The 22,956-nt window shown below is 40.3% G+C and overlaps 1 protein-coding gene and 1 long non-coding RNA gene across 6 annotated transcripts in view; one reads left to right on the top strand and one right to left on the bottom strand.

Moving 5' to 3' along the window:
• The window catches only part of LOC122457896, a 55,685-nt gene that overhangs the window by 14,348 nt on the left and 18,381 nt on the right, over positions 1-22,956 (top strand). For both annotated transcript variants that reach the window (XR_006277614.1, XR_006277615.1), the window contains one exon: positions 13,794-13,865. This is a non-coding gene — a long non-coding RNA (uncharacterized LOC122457896). The remainder of the gene's footprint in view (positions 1-13,793; positions 13,866-22,956) is intronic.
• LATS2 (large tumor suppressor kinase 2) overlaps positions 14,476-22,956 on the bottom strand; it is a 79,952-nt gene continuing 71,471 nt past the window's right edge. For all 4 annotated transcript variants that reach the window (XM_038368096.2, XM_038368088.2, XM_043504283.1 and 1 more), the window contains 4 exons: positions 21,097-21,679; positions 19,927-20,109; positions 18,521-18,627; positions 14,476-17,135 (listed from right to left, as the gene is read on the bottom strand). In XM_038368096.2, the coding sequence (XP_038224024.1) occupies positions 16,641-17,135; positions 18,521-18,627; positions 19,927-20,109; positions 21,097-21,679 (1,368 nt within the window). In that variant the 3' untranslated portion in view covers positions 14,476-16,640. The remainder of the gene's footprint in view (positions 17,136-18,520; positions 18,628-19,926; positions 20,110-21,096; positions 21,680-22,956) is intronic.

The following is a 22,956-nucleotide window of genomic DNA, read 5'->3' on the forward strand; positions in this document are numbered from 1 at the left end:
AAACTTCCAGAACTTCATTCCTTACACACTGCTGGAGTGATAGCACTTGCACCAGAAGCTATTCGTTATTTTAGGGCCCAATTTTGTGAGATCCTCGAACACCCTCAGCTCTCATTCCTAAATTCCAAGGCCACAAGGGACCATTGTGATCATCTAGTCTGACCTCCGATAGAAGTTTCCCAAAATAATTCCTACGGCATATTTTTTTGGGAAAAAAAATTCCAATCTTGAGTTAAAAATTGTCAGTGATGGAGAATCACCATGATCCTTGGTAAATTGTTCCAATGGTTAATTACCCTCATTGTCAAAAAGTTCACTCTATTTCCTGTCTGAATTTGCCTAGCTTCAACTTCCAGCCATTGGATCATGTTATACCCTTTTCTGCTAGATTGAAGAGTGCATTATTAAATATTTTTCCTCATGTAGATACTTTTACAAACTGTAATCACATCACACCTTAACCATCTCTTTGTTAAGCTAAATAGACTGAACTCTTTGAGTCTATCACTATAAACCATGTTTTATAATCCTTTAATCGGTCTCATAGCTCTTCTCTGAACCCCCTCCAATTTATCAACATCTCTCTTGAATTGTGGACACTAGAACTGGTCACAGTATTTTAGCAGTGGTCGCACCAGTGCCAAATACAGAGGTAAAATAACCTCTCTACTCCTATTCACCATTCCTCAAGATCGCATTAGCTTTTTTGGCTACAGCATCACATTTAGAGCTTATGTTCAGCTGCTAATCCACCATGACCCCCAAATAATTTTCAGAGTCACTGCTTCCCAGGATAGAGTCCCCCATTCTTTGTCCCTAGTTGTATACATTTACATTTAGCTGTATTAAAATGCTTGTACCCAGTCAACCAAGAGATCCTGATTGTTCTGAATGAGTGACTTGTCCTTTTCATTATTTACCACTCCCGCAATTTGTGTGTCATCTGCAAAAGTTACCAATGATGACTTTATGTTTTATTCCACGTCATTGATAAAAATGTTAAATAATGTAGAGCCAAGACCTTGGGCCCCACTGGAAACACATCTGCTCGATGACAATTCCCCATTTACAATTACATGTTGAGACCTATCAGTTAGCCAGTTTTTAATCCATTTAATGTATACCATGTTAATTTTATATTGTCCTAGTTTTTTAAACAAAATGTCGTGAGATATCAAGTCAAATGCCTTACAGAAGTCTAAGTATATTACATCAACACTATTACCTTTATCAACCAAACCTGTAATCTCATTAAAAAAAAGATATCAAGTTAGTTTGACAGGATCTATTTTCCATAAACCCATGTTGATTTGCAATACCCTCCTTTCATTCTTTATTAATCAAGTCCCATATCAGCCACTCCATTATCGTGTCCTGGATCCACATTAGGCTGACAGGCTACTTACTCAGTTCATCCCGTTTACCCTTTTTAAAAATGGGCACATTAGCTTTCTTCCCGTCTTCTGGAACTTCCCAAGTGCTTCAAGACTTATTGAAAATAAACACTAAAAATCCAGCCAGCTCCTCAGCCCGCCAACATCAATGGTTGCTGAGGGCACTCAGCTCATTACACTATTGGGCCCTCTGAGGATATCTCCAATCTGAACTCTCACCAGTGTGCTGGGAAAGAGAAAAGAAATTCTCTCCTCAATGATGCTCTGCCTCTGCACCCTAGTATACCCTTTCAGTGTTAGGAGAATAGCGGGATCACACTGCAGCAGATCTGGCTCCACCACTCCCCTCAAATTACTTCTACCCCATAGCATGCAGCCCAGTTTATTTGAAGTCCAAGCCAAGTGGGACTAGAGAACCATGGCATCACTGCCCTGGTTCAACCTCTCCTTTGCAAAACAAGCAGGTGTTGCTAACAGGGGCATTCCACACCTGAAGAGGCAGGGGTAGACTGTGCCCCTCTATGTGCTCTATTTGCACCTGAGGAGGTGGGAGTGGAATGTTCCCTCTATGTGTAACCTTAGCAGAATAATAATGTATGCTTTTGCTTTCAGTTTAAATCAGGGTTCCTTCTCTTCTTCTAATTATGGAGTTATTGCTTTCCAGTCTCCAGGGGAGTCCCCTATGAAGAGAGAGAAGAAAACAAAGTTTCCAAACCAGTATCTGAAACGCTCCAAACATACCTGCACAGAACAATATTTCCCTTCTCTTGGCTTCTTTGTGGAGGCTGCTAAGTAGGTCAGGTTACCTAGGTGCCCCTTGTATAGGTCAGGAGTGTGTGGGCTCATATCTTGCTAGAGATGTGCAAATAGCTGCTTTTTCAGTTCACTGGCTTTTTCCAAAAAATTGGAAAAAAAATTGTTCCAGCTCAAACTAAATATCTTGTTTGCTCTGAAATGAGATGTTTTTCTTCAGTTGAGCTTTAACATATTTAACTCGAATAAAATGGAAGTAACTTTCAAAAAGTAATTTTGTATAAAAATATTGAAATGTTGTGTTTCAGAGTAGCAGCCATGGTAGTCTGTATTCGCAAAAAGAAAAGGAGTACTTGTGGCACCTTAGAGACTAACAAATTTATTTGAGCATAAGCTTTCGTGAACTACATCCAATGAAGTGATCTTACGAAAGCTTATGCTCAAATAAATTTGTTAGTCTCTAAGGTGCCACAAATACTCCTTTTCTTTTTTTGAAATGTTGTGGTTTGACCCTGTTGAAATGAAACATTTTCATCTTTTCACTTTTTTTTTTTTTTTTTTGCCTAAAACAATTTGGCAAATTAGACATAAACCCCTAAAATGTTTCAGTCAACCCGAATGTACATTTTTCAGTGAAAATGTTTTGGCTGAAAAATTTTGCCTTGTTTTACTCATAACCTGGTATTTAAAATAAACTCCCAGGGCTGATTTTCAGTGGCACAAATGGCAATTAAGTGACTAACTCCTTCCTACTTTGAACATTCCTACTATTACCATCTATTTGTACTGCGTGTCCTGGGGGCTGTAGAATTTGGAAGTGTTCGAGTTTTGACAATAAATATTTATCAAGACATGCTGTTTGTCACTTGCTGGTATCCCTTTTGTGACCTATAAACTGTTACTGTTTGCCTGAAAAGCAAACACAAAGGTTAGGAAAAAAAGATTAAAGTACAATATAATCTGTTCTTCTCATTGCAGGGGAAACTCAAACTACGGAAATAGAATGAGAACATGCTATTCTCTCCTCTTCCCTGTAAACATTTAAACCAGCACAAGTGATTGTGATCCAAAGTATGTTAAGCCACATACAATAGTTCAGTACGCACATAGAACATGGTAAAAAAGCAGGATTGATGGTAATTTTCAGTTGCTTAAAGATCTTAATGATGAGTTATTTTAACTTTGGTAAAGATTTTAAGACAGCACTGGCAATTTAGGTCACTATAGTTGTCACTATGTTTCGCATCATGGACATTCACTTCACTGCAACGGTGTGGACAGAGCAAGATTCCCCTGCTTCAAAAGTATAGGTTCCTGCAACTTGAGCTAAAGAAGGCTATAGCAGTATGGAGTCTGTGACACACAGTTGAGCAGTGCTGATTCTATCCAACAGAGGGCAACAATTAAACACACACAACCCATTTCATTATCATATTTAAAAATATATATTTTTCAAAAAAACTGTTAGAAATGGACACCATTGGTCCACTAGTTCAATAACTATGACTAACACAGCCAGTGCCTGACAATGTGAACTGGTATTTTATTGGTAACGCTCAATAGGAAGCCAACTCTCATTATGTAGTGCGAGACACACAAAATGCATCTTGGCAGCTGAATTCATACACAAGGTAAAGGAGCCTTTCAGAGTTTCTGTAAGTAAAATTTTTAAAATAATTTAATCATACAGTTAACTTAAATCAATAAAAAAAGTTCTAAAGAACAAATGTTCTTAGAAAGGCTCCTGCCTGCCTCTTGCACTCTCCAGTGCTGCATTTTCTAAGCACTCATTCTCTGGTGATGGTTCCTTCTCTGTGCCAAGAATCTGCCTCAATCAGGACCTACACGGTTATGTTCTTAGTCCTCTGATCTTGCCTATTTTCACCTCTTGGTGGCTGAGCAAAAGTCACATACCTCCTGCTGTCTGGTGGCAGCTATGTCTCATTTTCCCTGTTAGCTATCCATCGCTCAGCTTTAGTTTAGCTCTCCAGACAAATCATTTGTCATCTTCCTCAGGCCACAGATCCCTCTTTACGTCTGTGTGACTTTCATCCCACAGTCCCAGGAGCTTACAACATCCCTTTTAGCCCTTGGGCACAGGAGGAACAAGTTCATTGCATCAAGTAGCTTGCAAATGAGGTGTAGGGTAGCCCATGGCCTCCTCTGATCAAGGCAATCCCAAGGCCCTAAACAGTCTGAGGCAGCCATCCACTCCAGCCTCCAGTAGTCCATTTCACTCTCGCCACATCCCTTCCCTCCCCCCACCAGTTTTCCTGTCTGCCTGCCTTTTAGGTATCTTTTCACAGCCTTTCCAGAGGCTTCTTCCCCAGTTCCATCTCAGCTGGGAACTGCACTACAGGTCCAGGTCTTGGTCAACTCCTCAGTTGAGGTGCTCTCTCTGCCAATGAGAAAAATGGCTATCCTTAATACCACATCCTCTCAGGCCCACAACTTTAGTGGCACCTGGCCTACAAGTCCCAAAATTCCTTTGATTGGGGAAAACTAAGCAGAGATTAGAACTGGGATTTCAACTTCTCTTAAAGGACATCCTGGGACAGGGATCCTCCCTCTGCATTGGACTAATATGCACACTGGTGATTCTAATTTGTCCGTATAATTTGACATCTTTAACGGCTCTTCCCTGCTCGGAGTGCCTGACTTGATCAAGTAGACTTGTGGCTTTCTCTCAACTTCTTTTTGCTAAATGTCTTGAAGGCAGAAGAGCATTTCTGGGGCAGGAAGTTCATCCTCAAACGTAATTCCATCTCACTCCCCAGCTCAGTCCACCTAGCTGCCTTGCCTCTTGATAATTTTAGTGTTCTTTTGAATCCTTTAACTTTCCTTCTCCTCTCAAAGCTCTGTAAATCTTTGTACTACTATTTTTAAAACATTTCTCTCATTCGTATTTCTTTGACTTCATATCTGCTAAAATCTTGATTTATGTTTCTACTTAAATGACCTTGGTCCTGGCAGCGTGTGTGTACCCCCCAAATATTAAAAAATAACAAATGCACACTCTCTCGCTTTTTCTTTTCCAATTCTAGGAATAAAAGCCTGCATTGATCATAGAGGTTGTGCCTATAATATACACATGGGGGGAAAAGGGAAGAGAAACATTCTTATTGACAAAGTCAACCTGAAAGAAATCAGTTTTGCTTTTATTTCTGAACCCACTGAGGTTGGTGGTCATTCTTTACTCCTCATGTAGTCAATTCCATAGCCTTGGGGTATATCTACAGTACACTATAGAGACTATACCAGATAGCTAGGTCCTTGTAGCAATGCTGGCATAACCCCATAGTGTAGACATAGCCAACAGTGACAGAAGGGGTTTTTCCATTGGTGTAGGAACATCACCTCCCTGACTGATGGTAGATGCATCAATGGAAGCATTAGTCCATCAACATAGCTGTGTCTACACTGGGGATTATGTCAGCAAAGCTATGTCTGTTGGGGTGGGTTTTTTCATACCCCTGACCAACATAGCTATGTTGACCTAACTTTTAAATGTAGACCAAGCCGTAGTCCAGGTCCTGTCTCTTACATCCATGATTTTCTCTTACAGGACAATAGTTGCCTAATTCCAATGTAATGCGGTGTGTAATGTGGTTGTGGGAAGTTCTGGTCATGAGAAGAAAACTGGTCTCTCAGGTAGCTAGGGCCAAGCCCATGAAGAACTTTACACATCAGGAGAGAGGCCTTGAATTAAACTCTGTTTGATGGAGAGCCAGTGCAGAGAGTGGCGCACTGGAGCTATGTGCTCACTGCAACTTGCATTATTTAGCTGACTGGATAATGCAGACTGCACCATTTGGAGTGATTCCAGGCTGTCTGGTTTCATTCCTAGATGTTATGAATTGCAGTAATTAAGGCTTGAGGTCATGAGTGTGAGAGTCACAAGTGTCAGATTCAAGTCTGAAAAGCCAGGACATAGTTTTCTGTATCTATATGTGGAAGTGGGTGTTTTTGGCTGATGTGGATATTTGGCATCCAGTTGCAATGGAGAGTCCAACAGGACTCAACGTTGTAAACAGACAGCAATCTGTGGGGTGTTATGAAGGGGGTGAGTTCCTCAAAGTACTTCATTTCCTACCAGCATCACTAGCCTTGCTTGGGTTCAGCTTCAGCCAGTTAGCTTTAATGCATCTGCTGATCTCAGCTAGGCATTGTACTGTTTGCCTGTGGTATTCGGGAGATGTAGAGCTGGGTTTCATCCATGTGTTGCTGGCACTTCAGGCCCACCAGCTCCTCTAATGGTAATACGGCAAAAGAGAAAAGACTTGAATCCAACTTTCAGCGTTAGGTGATGATGCTGGTTGTAGCTTGCAAAAGTTCCCCCAAGCTGCAGAATAAGGAGGGAGCAGGTTGTTGGCCAAGTGCCTCTAGATTTTGTAAGGTCTGAAAGGCTCTGTCTCCCCTCCCTCCCCCGCACCTTTGTATGTAGTTAGTTCAGGACCTAGTTCCCTCCCTGAAATCTCTTCCTGCTTTCCAAGATGGAGGCCCCACTCCCTTGCATTATGCTCACTGTCTCCCCCCTGCTTCCCACCCTTGGCCTTAAAACTTACCAAGCATACAATAGATTTACATCACTATTTCCTGTAATCTAGTCTGCTGTCTTGTATTGTCAAACTCAGTCACTCAATTCTGGGCTACTGTCTCCATGGAAAACAAGGAAGAAATTAAAATGTTATTCTGTTACTTCATACATACCACCATTTGTGTAGCCACCATCAACCAGGCATAGTCATAAGAGAAAATGTAGTCATGTAAATCAGCAACCCACACGGTTTCAGTAAGCTAAAGCAGATTGGGTACACAGCAGTGTTAAAAATTCCACAACTAAGTATCATATGAAATTGGAATTGCTAAGACATGGAGAGCAGATAAGGTGACTAGAGAGACTGTCAGGTGATTGTTATCAGTAGAAGTACACTGGGGATGAATGTGATCTATTAGCTTCAGTTACATTTCAGATATTATTCACGTCCGTTTGCTGCTTCCATCGTCATTAGAACTGGTCAAAGCTCAGAATTTCTGTTTTGTGGGAAATTCTGACATTCAAAATTTCCTTTAGTCATGGATTGCAATGAAAAGTTGAAACATTTTTTTTTAGAAATATTAAAATGACCTTATCAAAGTGGTTCACTTCAACTATAATTTTGACTGTTAAGAAATAAAATATACAATATAAAAGTTGAGATGATAGTCAAAGTGAAGCACTTTGCCCTTATCAAAACTAAAATATTTTGATTTTTTTTCAAGGAAAATGTTGACACAAATGGATGCATTTCCATGAAATGTTTCACTTTTGCCAAATCAACACTTTATGATGGAAAACTATTCCATCAGGAAATTTCTGATCAGCTCCAGCTATCATCTCTTCCTCTGTCCCACTACTCCCAACTGATGAAACCATGTCCCTCAGACTACTGGATTCAAGGTGCAGGCCAGCAGGAAAGGCCAAGCAAATCCCTTTCTTCTCAAGGCAACAGCATTCAGTTAAAGTCGGATGCAATTCAGATCAAAACAAACTGGATGCATAAGATTTCTTCTCATTTGGGACACACACACACATCCTTCCCAATGGAAATTCAGTTTTTCAGTCAGGGACATGAGGGAGTGCATTTTGCTGGGAGATATTTGCTTTTATTTAATAAATTCCTTTAATAATAAGCACTTTAGGCAAAGCAATAAATCACATGAATATAAGAGACTTGTTTAGCAGCCATGACAAGCCACACAGCAAGAAGTTGAATCTAGCTAAAAGCATTACTTGAACAGTAAAACACTGTCAATAGGATGCAAAGACTGAAGCAGATTTTTCATAGCTATTAGCATGCCATTAATTCAGTATTTTCCATCCATTTCATGCATTGAAAAGAATCTGTTCTTTGGCAATCACCCCAATTAAACAGATACACCATTTATCTGGGATTATGTGAATTCAACTGCTGTTCTAAAAATAATCCTTTTTCCGCCTTTAGTTAATTTAAGAATCTGGGTTTTGCTGTGGAGGACATCGTGAATTACCAACACAATCCTCAATCTGTCCAACAAAAATGGTATGTTGGAAAATTGCCACACTATTATAAGTGTCAGAGATAGATCTGTGGGCTGATACCGCAGCAACTTCACATCTATCATGCAACAAAACATTCAGTATTTCTTTTTTATGGCCCTCGGGATAGGGACTGTGTGTCTTCTTATATATTTGTACAGTTCCTAGCACAATTCCTGATCTTGATTGAGACATTTGGGTGACATCCCAATACAAATAAATAATAGCAGCACTGTCCACACAGCTAAACCTCTCATTCAGGCCCTCCATAATGTCATATCTTGATGATTGTCACTCCTTACTCGTCAGCTGACCCAACACACACGTCACTTCTGGAAAAAAAGGAAATGCAGCTGCAACTATCACCTTCCTGTCCATTGCTCTATCATGTTGCCAACCGTGTTCTTTGAACCTCCTCCATTGCCTCCCTGCTTTCCACTCCACCAACCTCAAACTTTACCAAAAATGTAGCATTTTATTGCAGTCTTCTCAATACATCAGATTAAAACCTTACTTTGTAAAGTTTTAGAATTATCATAATCAACACTGACTTAAGAAAAAAGTTGACAGCCTAACATTCGTTCCTTAACTGCACAATAGAGCAAAACCAAAAACATGTATATGAAACATTGAACCAAACAGCAAATAATTGAAATAGTTGACACACCAATACACCTGAAACTCGTTATCTGCACACACAAGTACTTTTTCACCTTTATTGAACTGATTTAAAAGCACCCTAAAAGATTAAGCATTTACAAGGCAGAGTATTAGTCCAGTTTCAAGTTAAATTGTCCATTTGTCCACTTTCTCTTTTGTTCTGTTATGCTGCATAATGTAAGAAAGGAGACCAGACATTTTTAAAGTTCTTTGGTTTATTTTGATATGAACATGTTCAGCTTTCCATTTTCACCACATGCCATACGCTGCTTAAAAGCCACTAGAGGAAGGCACTGCTTCCATGTTCTTACAATAGCACATTTCTTTTCCAGGAAAAACATTTTTACAAGTTTTTGTGTGTTAGCTGTTGCTATTCCTGCATTATCTATTCCTGAGATTATTTCCGCAGGAAGAATTCAATACTTCTATTTCCAACAATATTTTGTGTAGCTGTTACTATTTTCTGCCAATATTTCTAGAAACTAGAGTTTCTCCAGCACTATATGAGGCAGTTGCATCATAGCCCAGTCTGTAAGAGAGTAAACCAGAATCTATGTAAAGTTATTACAGAGAGTTTCCATCAAATTACAGGCAATAGCACTACTTCTTGTGCAGTTAATTCTGTTCTTCCTCAGCCATTTAAGTCAAATGCTTTTCTTCCTCATTTACCTTTAATATTATTGTTCAAATTATATACACCTCTATAAATTCTACCTATAATTCTTTTCCACTGAGAAACTGGGAATAAAATTGCCTCTAATAAATTATTGCTACTTCTTATTGCAAAACTCCACATCTGGCAATATTGGTACAAAGGGAGGTTATAAAGATCCCTTTTGTTCCTACAACACTGTCACTGCTGTGTTATAGATTTGCCACTTTGTAGTAACTCACCGTCACATATACTGTTCAGTGCTAGACTACCTTCCCAATTATTTAGGCCTTCCAGGACAAAGACCGGAAACTTCATGACTATTTTATCTGATGTCAAACTTGTGCACTTTTTTTATATTGAAATCCAAGGGCGAATTCTTGACCTTATTGAAGTCCATGGGGGTTTTGCTATGTACTTCAATGCAGCCACGATTTCACCCCAAATGTCAAGTGTTGCCATAAATGAAGGATGCTGTTTCAGAATAGATTCCTTATTCTCTCTCTGTGGTAAGGCAAAGGGATATTTGGATTAACCTATCCCTCTCTCTCTTTCCATGTAGCTGTACTTCTTCAATTTGCTGCCCAATAATATGGTTTAAAGTGTGGGAGCCTCTTTGTAGCCAAAGGTAATTCAAACATTTTCTTTGAGGCAAGGAGTTTTAAAGGCCCCCCAAAATGAATTACAGTTCTAACTTTTCAAATAAAATATTAGGTATCTAGTAGGAAATATATAAACCAGAGAACATACAGAAGCCAGTTCATATGTATGGCATGTGTCTAATTTGCCAGCTTGCATACAGTTAATTCTGGGTTCTAGCTTCCTCTGAAATTTTGGTACGAAGGGAGGCAAACTAGCTATAGAGAGAGAGGCTATACAGAAGAGACTGTTGTACAGTTCAGTTCTGCTCTAGGTGAAGTAGGAGTTTGTTTTCCAGTTGCACACTGAGATAGATTTAAGATGAATAGCATATTAGTGGTTGCATTCTTACTTTCTGGGCTAGTTTATCATGAATTGCTCAATTTCCAAGAATCTGTATTTATAGGTAAATCGTTCACCTTCTAAAATAACCAGAGGGGTTCTGCTCAGGATGTTTGACATGGAGTAAACTGTCTAGGCATTTAATGGAAACGAGCCACTCTTACGACTCTTGGACTGCTAATGTTAATTTTCAGTAACTCTTGGAATACTGGAACAGTTCCAGAGGACTGGAAGAAAGCTAACGTACCAATATTTTAAAATGATAAACAGAACGACTGGGGTAATTACAAGCCTGTCAGCCTATAATCCTGGGCAAAATAATGGAAGGATTGATACGGGATTTGATATAATTAATGCCATCAACATGGGTTTATGGAGAATTGATCCTATCAAATTAATTTGATATCTTGTTTGATGAGAATATAAAATTTGGCTGATAAAGGTAATAGTGTTGATGTAACATACTTAGGTTTCTGCTAGATATTTGGCTTGGTATCACACAACATATTAAGAAACTAGAAAATTAAGAAAATACAAAATTAACATGGCACATGTTAAAGGGTTAAAAACTGGCTGACGGGCCTCAGTATAACTAAAACCAGGGTATCATTACTAAGCGAGTAAATGCATCCGATGAAGTGAGCTGCAGCTCACGAAAGCTTATGCTCTAATAAATTTGTTAGTCTCTAAGGTGCCACCGGTACTCCTTTTCTTTTTGCGAATACAGACTAACACGGCTGCTACTCTGAAACCTGATTACTAAGCGAGTGTATTTCTAGTGGGGTCCCACAATGTTTGGTTCTTGGGCCTATACTTTTAATATTTTTATCAAGAACCTGGAAAAAACTGAAATCACCAATAAAATTCACAGATGACACAAGGATTGGTGGAATGGTAAATAATGAAGAGGACAGGCCAATGGCACATTGACCTGGTTCACTTGGTAAGCTGGGCAGAAGCAAACAATATGCATGAATCGACCAAATGTAAAGCTCTACACTATCAGTCTCGGGGAACTCTATCCTGGAAACCAATGACTTTGAAAAAGACTTGGAAGTTATGGTGGATAGTCAGCAGAACATGAGCTCCCAGCACAAAGCTGTGGACACAAGGGTATATGCAGTCTTTATATTGTAAACAGGGGGATATCAACTAGGAATAAGGAGGTTATATTACCCCTGTATTTAGCACTGGTGCAACTGGATCTGGAATACTGTATTCAGTTCTGGTGTCCACAATTCAAGAAGGATGTTGATAAATTGGAGAGCGTTCAGAGAAGAGCCACAAGACTGATTAGAGAATTGTAAAACATGTCATGTTCTCTGTGTGTGTGTATATAAATCTCTCCTCTGTTTTTTCCACCAAATGCATCCGATGAAGTGAGCTGTAGCTCACGAAAGCTTATGCTCTAATAAATTTGTTAGTCTCTAAGGTGCCACAAGTACTCCTTTTCTTTTTGCGAATACAGACTAACACGGCTGCTACTCTGAAACATGCCTTATAGTGATAGACTCAAGGAGTTCAATCTATTTAGCTTAACCAAAGGTGTTAAGGGATAACTTGATCACAGTCTAGAAGTTCCTCCTGGAGGAACAGAAATTTGATAACGGAGGGCACTTCAATCTAGCAGACAAAGGTAAAACAAAAATCAATGGCTAGAAGTTAAAGCTAGACAAAGTCAGACAGGAAATAAGGTGCAAATTTTTAACAGTGAGGGTAATTAACCATTGGAACATCTTACCAAGGGCTGTAGTGGATTCTCCTTCCCTGACAATTTTAAAAATCAAGATTGGATGTTTTTCTAAAAGATATTCTCTAGTTCAGTGTTTTTCAAAGTTTGGGTAGGGACCCAGTATTGGGTCACGACATGTAAGGCACTGGGTTGCCTTGCTCAGTACCCAGGGACCCTAGCGGCTCTGGTCAGCATGTTAAAAGTCCCATCGGCGGTGCTAATGCAGCTAATGCAGGCAAGTGTCTACCTGTTCCGATACCGCGCTGCACCCCGGAAGCAGCCAGCAGCTGGTTCAGCTTCTAGGCAGGGGGCCACGGGGCTCTGTGTGCTGCTTCCATCCCAAGCACCGGCTCTGCACTCTCGTTCACCGGAAAAAAAGTGCTGCCTGCGGGCGAGAGTCAGCTGTACAGAGCCTCTTGTGCGCCTCCACCTAGGAGCCAGACCTGCTGCTGGCCACTTCCCCTGCCTCTGCACCCTAGCTGCACCGCTGACCGGGAGCTGCCAGAGGTAAGTCTGTGCCCCAATACCCTGCCCCAGCCCTGAGTCCCCCAAAACTGCAACCCCGTCCTGCACCCCAAACCCCTCATCCCTGGCCTCACCCAAGCCTGCACCCCCAGCCCTGAGCCCCTCCCGCACCCCAACCTCCTGCCCCAGCCCTGAGCCCCCCCAAACCTGGAGCCTCTCCTGCACCCAAACCCCTCATCCCCAACCCCATCCCAGAGCCTGCACCCCCTGCCCAGAGCCCTGACCCCCTCCTGCACCCCAACTCCCTGCTCCAGCCCAGAGCCCCTTCCCACACCCTGAACCCTCTTTCCCAGCCCTACCTGCAGCCCTCACCCCTGCACCCCAAACCTCTGCCCCAGCCATTAGCCCCTCCCATGCCCCAAACCCCTCATTGGATCGCGGGCATCAACAATTTTCTTCAACTGGGTCCCCAGAAAAAAAGTTTGAACCCACTGCCCTAGTTCAAACAGGAATTAATTCAGGGAACTCCTATGGCCTGTGTTATACAGGAGATCAGATGAGATGATCACATTGGTTCCTTTTGGCCTTATAAGCTATGAAAGCTGCATTAATTTAAAGTAGCAATACACAACAGTAGGAATAATAGGGATAGATTTTAAGTACCCTGCATTAGAGCCATGAGGTAAGAAAGAAAAACTGTAAACAGTTGCAAAACAGAGGTATTCAATGGTGCTCATGAAAAATAGTCCTTTATATGAAGGATTACCTGAGGCACGTTTGCTACACATTGCAATGGCAAAGGTTTGAGAAGAGTCTGACCACAGTTCCTATAGTCTTTTCTTTTCTACTCAATGCATTTTGAAGAGTTCACATTCCAAATCAGTGTGCAAGAATGAATGTAATGTAGCAGCACAACGAGGAAGAGAAATTTAATATTTTAGCATGCGTCTAGTGTACTAGCCTGGAGGGGTCACAGTAGGATGGGGCTTTCAGGGATTCTGGTGATAATGAAGATCAAAGATCCAAAATATGCTACTACTAAAATTTTCTCTCAATCATGTCCCATCATTTCTATTTTTTATTCTTTCATTCCTACAGTTTCTGCAGACCCAAACCAGGACATCCTACCTACACGAGAGAGGCCAGATCAACAGCACACTCTCAAACAAGGTAAGTGTTCATCCTGGGAGTCATGGTAGGGACATCAGCTGCCTTCCCTCCTCCTCCCCCTCCCGAATAAAGGACTTTGGACCAGATTATCTCAACTGTGTCCAGCATCCACTGTGTGCAGCTAAAATGATGGCTGCAAAGAACCACTTGTGGCTTCCAATCCAGGGGCCAGTTTTCCATTGGCCTCCTTATTAGTGTCATTGCTGGAGCTGCTCTACATGATGCCAACTGGCTACAACCGCAAGGGACTAGCATGCCAGCTGGGGTTTGCCCTAGTGTAGTGGCACCATGCTCAAACTTTTGCCCCCAACACTGCGGATGGAGAAAGATGAAAGACACTGTCATGGTGGCTTTATGCCAGCTAATGACTCTCCCATGCCAGGGGACTCCTCAGCTAGGGACTGAGAGTCTACAGAAGAAACTAGCTATGAGTGTAGAAACTAAACTGGCCAATGTATATAGAAAGATCTAAACCAAATGTTGGATCCAGGTTTGAAGAAAGCTGAGATTTGGATCTGAATTTTATGCCTGAACTCCACCACTAACATTACAAACCAGCCCTCACAGCACAAACACACAGAAACGATCATTTCAAGAACACACAATGCAGTTTAGATTCTGATTCAAATTTTTTAATAATAAATTGTGCCAGTAGAAGCTTTCAAAGGCAATGATATATCAATAAATAACAGTTAAATTGAGTTCCTGAGAAAGAACCTACCACATGAAAGAATGTCAGATAGATGTAAATAACAAACAAACAAAAAAGCAGTAATACTGAATCTTACATGGACTGTCACAACACAAGCACTGCATACCTCATAGCACTCCTTTCATACAAATGTAAACAAATACACAATCATTTTTGTTTCGTCCAAACTGATGAATTTATATGTGTTGTTGCTTAGATATCTAAACAATGGATAGGATAGGATATGCTAAAAACGTTAAGGAATAATATGTGGAGTAATATATGGAAAAATTCTGAAGCTCCAGATTTAAAATAAAATAAAATAATAATAATAATAATAATAATAAAGCAAAGACACACTGAAGGAGTGTTTTCCTCAATGTTGTTATGTCAATCACTTAAATAGGACTATTACACTAATCTGAATTAAGATTTTTTTTGTTTATCTATTTAGTTATATATAATAAAAGTAAATATGTATGGCTTAATTATCTTTAGTATTCCAATATCACTTTGAATAATTCTCACATCTATATATAGAAGAAAAATACATATTTTAACAAAGTTAAGATTTGATATTTCAAAGTATGCCTATCATTTGATAGGAATGAGGGACTGTTGTGTTCCATCACAGCAATATTTCCATTGAAGAGACAACAGGACAGAATAACTTTCTAACAATGCTAACATTTTCAAACCTTAGTGCCTAAGTTAGGTTCCCAAATCCTTAGACACCAAAATATAAGTGGCCTGATTTTTTAGAAGTGCTGAGCACTGCCAAACCCCACTAACGTCAATGTGAGTTGTAGGTGCTCAGTGGCCTATTATAAAGTGAGTCCATTTTTATTTAGGACCCTAAATATGGATTTAGGCACCTAGCTTTAGGCATTAAGGTTTGAAAATGTGGACCTAAATATTTTAGCCTGGATACTGTGTGTTATGGACAGTGAGTATTAAATGGTGAAGTTTTAACTATTGATCACTGTGCTTTGTGTGCTACATGAACGAGCTAGATTTAGACTGTTGCCACAAGGAAACTGTAAATAATGGTTTGCAATTTACTCTTCTTAGGGAGATGTATGTGCAGATGATACATGTTTACTAAAATTGACCTATTACTTTAAGACCACAAAAATCACTAATCAGTTATAACTTCGCAATTTGTCCAAAATTAATATTGGATACAATCATAAAAGAGGAAATCATCCACACAATACATTATCAACACAGGTTTAAAATGGTCTACTTTTAGACCCTCATTAAAAATGGATTCACAGGACCTGCCTGTGAATGGCAAGAAACGGCCATTTCGTATAGAAAAACACTGCTCATGCAACATTCTTCACACACCATACACTGAAATCACACCCAAATTGTCACTTACTCACACTTTCTATTACATCCCAACAAGCAGAAAAAAAATAAAGCAGCTTTAAGGTTATGTCACAACTTTGAAATGTGGAAAATACAAATTAAACAAAAATCATGGTGTGAATAAAATGGCATCTGTAAATTTAGAAAATTAGAGAGCAGTTTTTCTTTTAGTTTCTTAACATTATTGCACAGAGACCTTTCATCACATGTTCTTCAGCTTTATGCATTTTTCCTAAATGTGAAACAATAAGTGCCATGGATAAAATAAAAACATAGAAAAGAAGAACAGCAGCATGATTTGTCAAAGTTAATCCCTATAATTTAGTAGGAAAAAAACTGCTATAAACAAAATAAGTGCTCTTTACTTGTTTAAAAAATAACATTGTTTAAGTCTGTAAATGCTGATCAGAGTAGGGGATGATGACTTCAGACAAAAATAGGCCTGGCAAGGATAGGCTGCTGGCCTTGCAGATTTCGGTAAAGACCAGGAATTCAAGTGTAATTATCAACATAGCTATTTACAATGAAACTGACCTGAACTTAGAATGCTCATTTAGGACCTGGTCCTGCAATCTTTTGACTCCCCGACTCACAATGGCCTCAACTGGAGCTATGCCTGAATAAGAACTGCAAGATCAGGTCCTAAATTGTCAGCTAAAGGCCCTCTTCTACTTGTGAATAAGATTATCTGGAGTACTCAGTACAATAATTTACACATATACAGGTTGACAGGCTCCAGTCTGATCCACCACATCTTTGTTTTCTGCATCAGACTTCTCAGACTGGCTAGATTCAATTCCAGAAGGCTTTGGGTATCTAAACGGATATCCATTGTCATCAAAAAACCTTCGAAAAGTAAACTCATAAAAGGCATGCTCTGTGTGTTTACTGTTTGAAGAGGCTAGTGGGTCCCATGTCCTCGTACTGTCCCCACTAGTGTCATTCCAAGGACTTTCTTCTTCAACTGGGTCAAAATTTGAGGTGTCCATTGGATGGCTGATCTTTGGAACATAGGGAGCTGTCTGTCTGCGGATATCAGTGGAGAAGTCTATTGAGTTAAAGAAAGGATGGGCCTTAATATCATCTGCTCCACTTCTTCCAAGTCTATCCTCAGCAGCACAGCAGAGTTTTGTGATCAGATCAGTTGCCTCAGGGCTTAGCTTGATCTGCAAGGGAATGTGCAGTGTGCTCTCCCAGTTTATCACCTGAAGAGGAGAAAGATATTCAACATCGTCTTTTAATCTTTGAATAAAAGCTCTTCATTTGTCAATGCTGACTGAGCTCAAGATCAGCTCACACCCACAATTTTTACTTTTGAAAGTCAAGAATCCAGTGGTCTGATGACTGTTTGCAAATATGCTGCTCACTCTGAGCAGTATAGGAAAAATGGTGAGGAATGGACATGAAAAACAACAACAAAGATTTGATCCCATTTCCTATACAAATATTAGAGAACAGCTGCAAAGCTAAAAGGAAAACAAGATTTTAGCTCTGAAATGTACATGCTGAATACTCCTCACAGGCCAGACTGTAGAGGGCATTCTAAGCAGAAAAAGAAGAGAAAGTGTAAATTTAACTTGTTTTTAAGAACAGTTATTCCTGCTCTGCCCCCTTTCCACTCCGTGAAATTGTTTCTGGCTCACTAAAATATTCCCAAAATACAACACATGCAACCTATGGTATCAGTGCGGTCATAGAACTGTGTCTTTTGGGATGTATTTAGTGAACAAGGAAAGACCACTGCATTACAGACGGGAGAAAAAAGAAATGTAAACAGTGTAAGTTCAAATTTGTTCCTTGCTGAATGCACCCACAGCCGAGTTTGAATGAATACGCAGCACAGAGATTTCTAAGCTAAATTCAATATTCATTTAGTTTTGCAATTTGCCTTTAAAGAGATGGAGAGAGAGAGACCTCCTTCTAATAAAAAGAATTGCAACCACTGCTCAACTTTGGAATACTGCAATTGCAAACTGTGAGGTTATAATGAACATATGATTTTCAATAGCAAAATCCACGGTGAACAGTTTAGGAGAAGGTTCTTCTCTTTACATGTAGAACTTGAAAACAATGTTCCCATGCAGATTACCACGTTGCTGAATAAAAATCCAGACAGCATTCACTGCAAGAGTTGTGCAGTCACAATGTAAAGGAAAGTAAGTATTTGAATTAGGACCTGTCCCATCAAGAGAGAGGAATCCTTCTCCCTCCCCCACCCCATTTTAAAGTGGGAAAAATTTAAGCATTTTAGAAAGGAGTTGCTAAAATGTGATATTCAGCCCCTGGGAGGCTGGAAGGATGATCTTGTGGTTAAGGCACTGGAGTGGTATACAGGGTTTCATTCCCAGCTCCACAAGTCAGTTACGGCCTGATTTTTTTTAGCTGCCATTGACTTGGAGGAGATTTACGATTGCTCAGCGTCTTTGAAAGTTAGGCCTTTAATCTCTCTTTGCTCTCTCTGTACAATGGGGATAACACTTCCCTAACTCACAGCAGTGGGACGAAGATAAATTAACATCTGTGACGTGCTAAGATATAGGGGAGCCGATAAATAAAAATAAGGTCTATTTGGAATTCTGCTTTAACCTACCTTTAGCTGGGTTTCTGTAGGAGTGGGGGCCAGAAAGGGAGGCTGCCCCACTAACATCTCAAAGAGAATCACCCCAACGCTCCACCAGTCACAGAGCTGAGTGTATCCTGAAAGGCAGGCAAAAGACAGTGTCCCACGACCAGTGAGAATTTGAGTACAAACATTGTTTCCACATCCAATGTAAATAATACTGAAAAACACAGCCTATGTTTTCATCTTCTCTCTCACCTTTTCTTTCTCAGTAGTGTGATTTGTGACCTAAAATTAAGTTACTCAAAATCCATATCCCTCTATGCCTTCTGCTGGCTGACCCAAATTCTACTCCTGAAAGCAGAGAAATCCTAATCCTGGCAGCTAGAGATCATTCTCCATATTTTTAGGCATGACACCGGTGACTGAGGGCTGACAGGGAGCACATAACTGGACAGAGCAAGGATTTTGTCATGCATCGTTCTGGCCCTATCCTTCCATGGAACACATATTGTTCCTCAGAGGAAAAACAAAACACTTGATAACTGATCTACTACCAAGATTATAGAGAGGTGATGCTGAATTTTAAAATACAGCTCAGGGACACAGCAGGGCTGAGGGGATAGGTGAAAGGACACAATCTTTCACTGGATTCCATGCAAACAGGAGCAATATAAATCAGTCATTTCCTGAGACTACACAGTAAGGTATAAGTTTGAGATTTTAAAGTCAACTAGATGAGTTAGTCATTGATTTCAATGGAAATTTGTGTGGCTAAATCCTCTAGTGTGTGATGTAAAGTCTACTGAAGCTAATGGAAAGGCACCCATGGACTCCAATGGACATACGATCAGGCCTCCAGTAAACTTGAAAATCTCAGTTCATAACTATTCAATTTAGATCTCATGTCAGCACTGCATGGGCATCCACAAAGCACTGGCTAAAGTCCCCAAGCCCTGATCAGATGTTCAGTGTAAAACATGAAACGTTTTTCTTCTTTGGCTGCCCAAAATCCTGGCCAGAAAGAGAGATCACTAGGACATTATAATTTCCATGCCACAGTCACCAGTCTGAATTAGTCAGTAGATACCCTCTGTTGGCTGCTCATTGCCCTACGTGAATTAGCTAGTGATTTCAATCCCCTTCCTAGTGCTCAGGTTGGTTATCTGTCTCACAGTATTTATTAACTGCCTCAGCAGAAAAGCCAAGGACTGAATGGCCACAGAGGCAGAAGTACCATCTCAACTCTCAAGATGAATGGTACTGAGGCACATTGGTATGGCAAATGAAGAAATTTGCACTGGTCAAACAGATGACTTAATGTTCAGGGCTGTCAAACTGACACCCTTCCCCAAAATTATATTTACTTTAAAAAAAAAATAAAAAAAAAATCAGCATTCATTTAACAGAAAGAAAATGAAATAGAGCTCATCTACCTTTGCGAAGCAGTACTTCAGGAGCTATGTAATTAGGGGTCCCAACTAATGAGTGGGCTAAACATCTCTGATGCTGCTTTTTGGCTCTTTGCTCCAAGGTTTTCAACCTATCTCCACATCTACAGTTGGACACATCATCCCAAAGATCACTGGGCTCCATGCTGTCTTGTCTGATATGGCTCCCTTTCAAACAGAAAAAGGAGGAAATAAAAAAAGTTTATTTTAATGGAATTATTTATAAAACAATTGTCAACGAATGAGAAAACAGATTACTAAATGGCTAGTTGTGCCAACCAGTATTTCCCCCCCTCTCTCGAGCAAACAAGAAGAGGTTTAATCTGAAAAATTCTCCCATTTTTGGCTAATTTTCCATAACGAGCCCCACTTCTCAGTCCCTTACTAAAGCTTTCAGAAACACATCTCCAAGTAAAGACTAGATGGCTGTAATAAGTTTGGGATATGTACCGATTATCCTATGACTACTGGTCAGGCACTGTTCATTCCTGATCAATGGCATGCATATGATCACTGGGGCCAGGAATACATCAAATGAGTTTCTTTTATGATTAGCTCCTTTTGCCACTAGTAGGGATTCCACTCCTGAAGCCAGCAAGAACTGGAAATTTATTGCTATCACAGCAGTTTAAGATACTGATGGGGACTTAAACTAGCAGTAGTTGAAAGCAAAGGACTGACACACCAAGGGTATGTCTTCTCACAGCAAAAAAAAAAAACATAACGGTGGCAGCAAGTCTCAGAATCCTGGTCTACAGATTTGAGCTTGTAGGGCTTGTGCTACGGCACTAAAAATAGTAGTTTAGACGTGCGGGCTTGGGCTGGAGCTTAGACTGTGAAGCCCACCTTGTCCCCAGGCTTTAGAGCCCAAGTCTGAATGATTACATGGCTGTTTTTAGCACCGTAGTGTGAGCCTGAACATCAGTGTCCTGAAACTTGCTGCCATGGGTTTTTTTTTTTTGCTGTGTAGACATATCCTTAAATACAGCAAATTTAGCATGAGAATCACCAAGTCACTGGCTTAGGCCTCTTCATCTTTATCATATATAAAATGTTCAGTATACTCTAAGCTAGCACATTTGCAGAGAGACCACTATTTATTTCAAGGTGAAATAATACAACACGCATCACAAATAGTACACATAAGAACACTACCTTTCTGATAGTATTTTGAATTGTGAGTCCATCTGAATCCAGTACACAGCCCAAAATCAGTCAGTTTGATATGCCCATCAAGATCTATCAAAATGTTGTCAGGCTTGATATCTCTATGGATAAATCCCATTTTGTGTACGCTCTCTATGGCCAAAGTGAGCTCTGCAATATAAAAACGAGCTAGATGTTCTGGAAAGACCTCCATCCGTATCAGCAAACTCATCATGTCCCCACCAGGGATGTAGTCCATCACAAAGTACAAATTTTCTTTATCTTGGAAAGAGTAATAGAGTTTTACCACCCATTCATTGTCTGCCTCAGCAAGTATATCCCTTTCTGCTTTGACGTGAGCCACCTGGTTACGATTCAGTACATCCTTCTTTCTCAGGGTTTTCATGGCATAGAGGGCATGGGTATCCACTTTGCAGGAAAGGCACACTTCCCCAAAAGCACCAATCCCTAGGGTCTTGATTTTTACAAACATAGATTTATCCATTTTGGCCCTCTTCAGTCTGTTGTAGTTGGACTCCTTTTGGTAGAGAATTTTCCTCATTTGCTCCTGCTCTGCCTCACAAAGGCCAGCCTTTATAAGAAAAAAAAACAAATCAGAACAGCCAGAATAATTACATTTACAGCCAGAGACTAATCAAACTAGCATTTTGAAAGCATGTGGTTAGGAGAAATTAACCATGAACTAGAAGAGAGACACATGAATTTGTCTGCTCTCTGTCTGTAGATATATTTTTGAAACTCTTGCAATTTCACTGCATCCTGGCCTATCACCTCCATTTTCTGTAAATCTTTGACCACTGCACTGAATCCAGCATTTCCAGAATGACTCACAGGAGGAGTTTATTTTAACAAGACAAGTCTGACCAGGAGATTGTGTCTGTTTCTTTCAGACATGGACCTTGCTACTGTGATCCATGCCTTTGTCATCTTGAGACTGTATTACTACTATACATGCCACATGGAATTACACCTTCAGCCTATCCAGAGACTTAAGCTGGTGTAAGATACAGCAGTCCACTTATTAAGTGGTGCTTCATGGTGGTAGCAAATGTCCTCTGCACTCTTATCTGCCAAGGATTTCGGTTGGTTTCTGGGTGGAGTTTAAGGTGGTTCCAATCTAGATTCTAAATGGGCTGGGACCTCTCTGCTGTGTTGCCACAGATGTGATCAGCAGAGGCCCTTGAGCTTGATTCCTTTATTATATAAGGGAGGGAGCTGCTGGCACAGCATGCTCTATAAAGGTCCCTTTCTCTTGGAACGCTCTGCCTCCAAGGTCCTGAATTTATTGGCTTTCTGGGCACTGTTTAAAACCCATCTGTTTAAGCAGGCATTGACTGAAGGCTGAGCCAATTGAGAGTGGGATTTCTGTCTGATGGGAAAGTGCAATGCGGGGGCGCTAAGCTGTAGTGTTCAGAACAATGGAGGTCAAGTGTGCCATAGGGTGGGAGGAAAGGGTGTTGCTGTGGCTTTGGTTGATATTTATTTTGCATCTTGCTTGCCCTGGTGCTTTTAAAACATATGTCAAAGGCTTGCAAAGCTTTGATTTGGAGTCTGTTTAAAAGTGAAATCTACAAATAAATAAAAAGAAGAGAAGGGGAGATTAAGGGAAACCTGAAGGACAGGTAGGATGAATTGCCAGATTCAAGCCAAAACAAGGCCTAGGAATAACATTTTTAAAAGTGAGCAGAGGTACATACAGATGTGAAATACAAAAGGGAGCATCTACTATTGTCCGTGAAATGATTCTTGCTGTTTTAGAGATTTCTGGGAGTGTGCGCACTGCTGGTAGTTCAATCTAGGGGGAAAACTTTCTTCCTGAAAATGATTTATGTTTTAAAAGTTTAAGCG

This window comes from Dermochelys coriacea, chromosome 1 (genome assembly GCF_009764565.3).
Source record: "Dermochelys coriacea isolate rDerCor1 chromosome 1, rDerCor1.pri.v4, whole genome shotgun sequence".
NCBI lineage: Eukaryota > Metazoa > Chordata > Testudines > Dermochelyidae > Dermochelys > Dermochelys coriacea.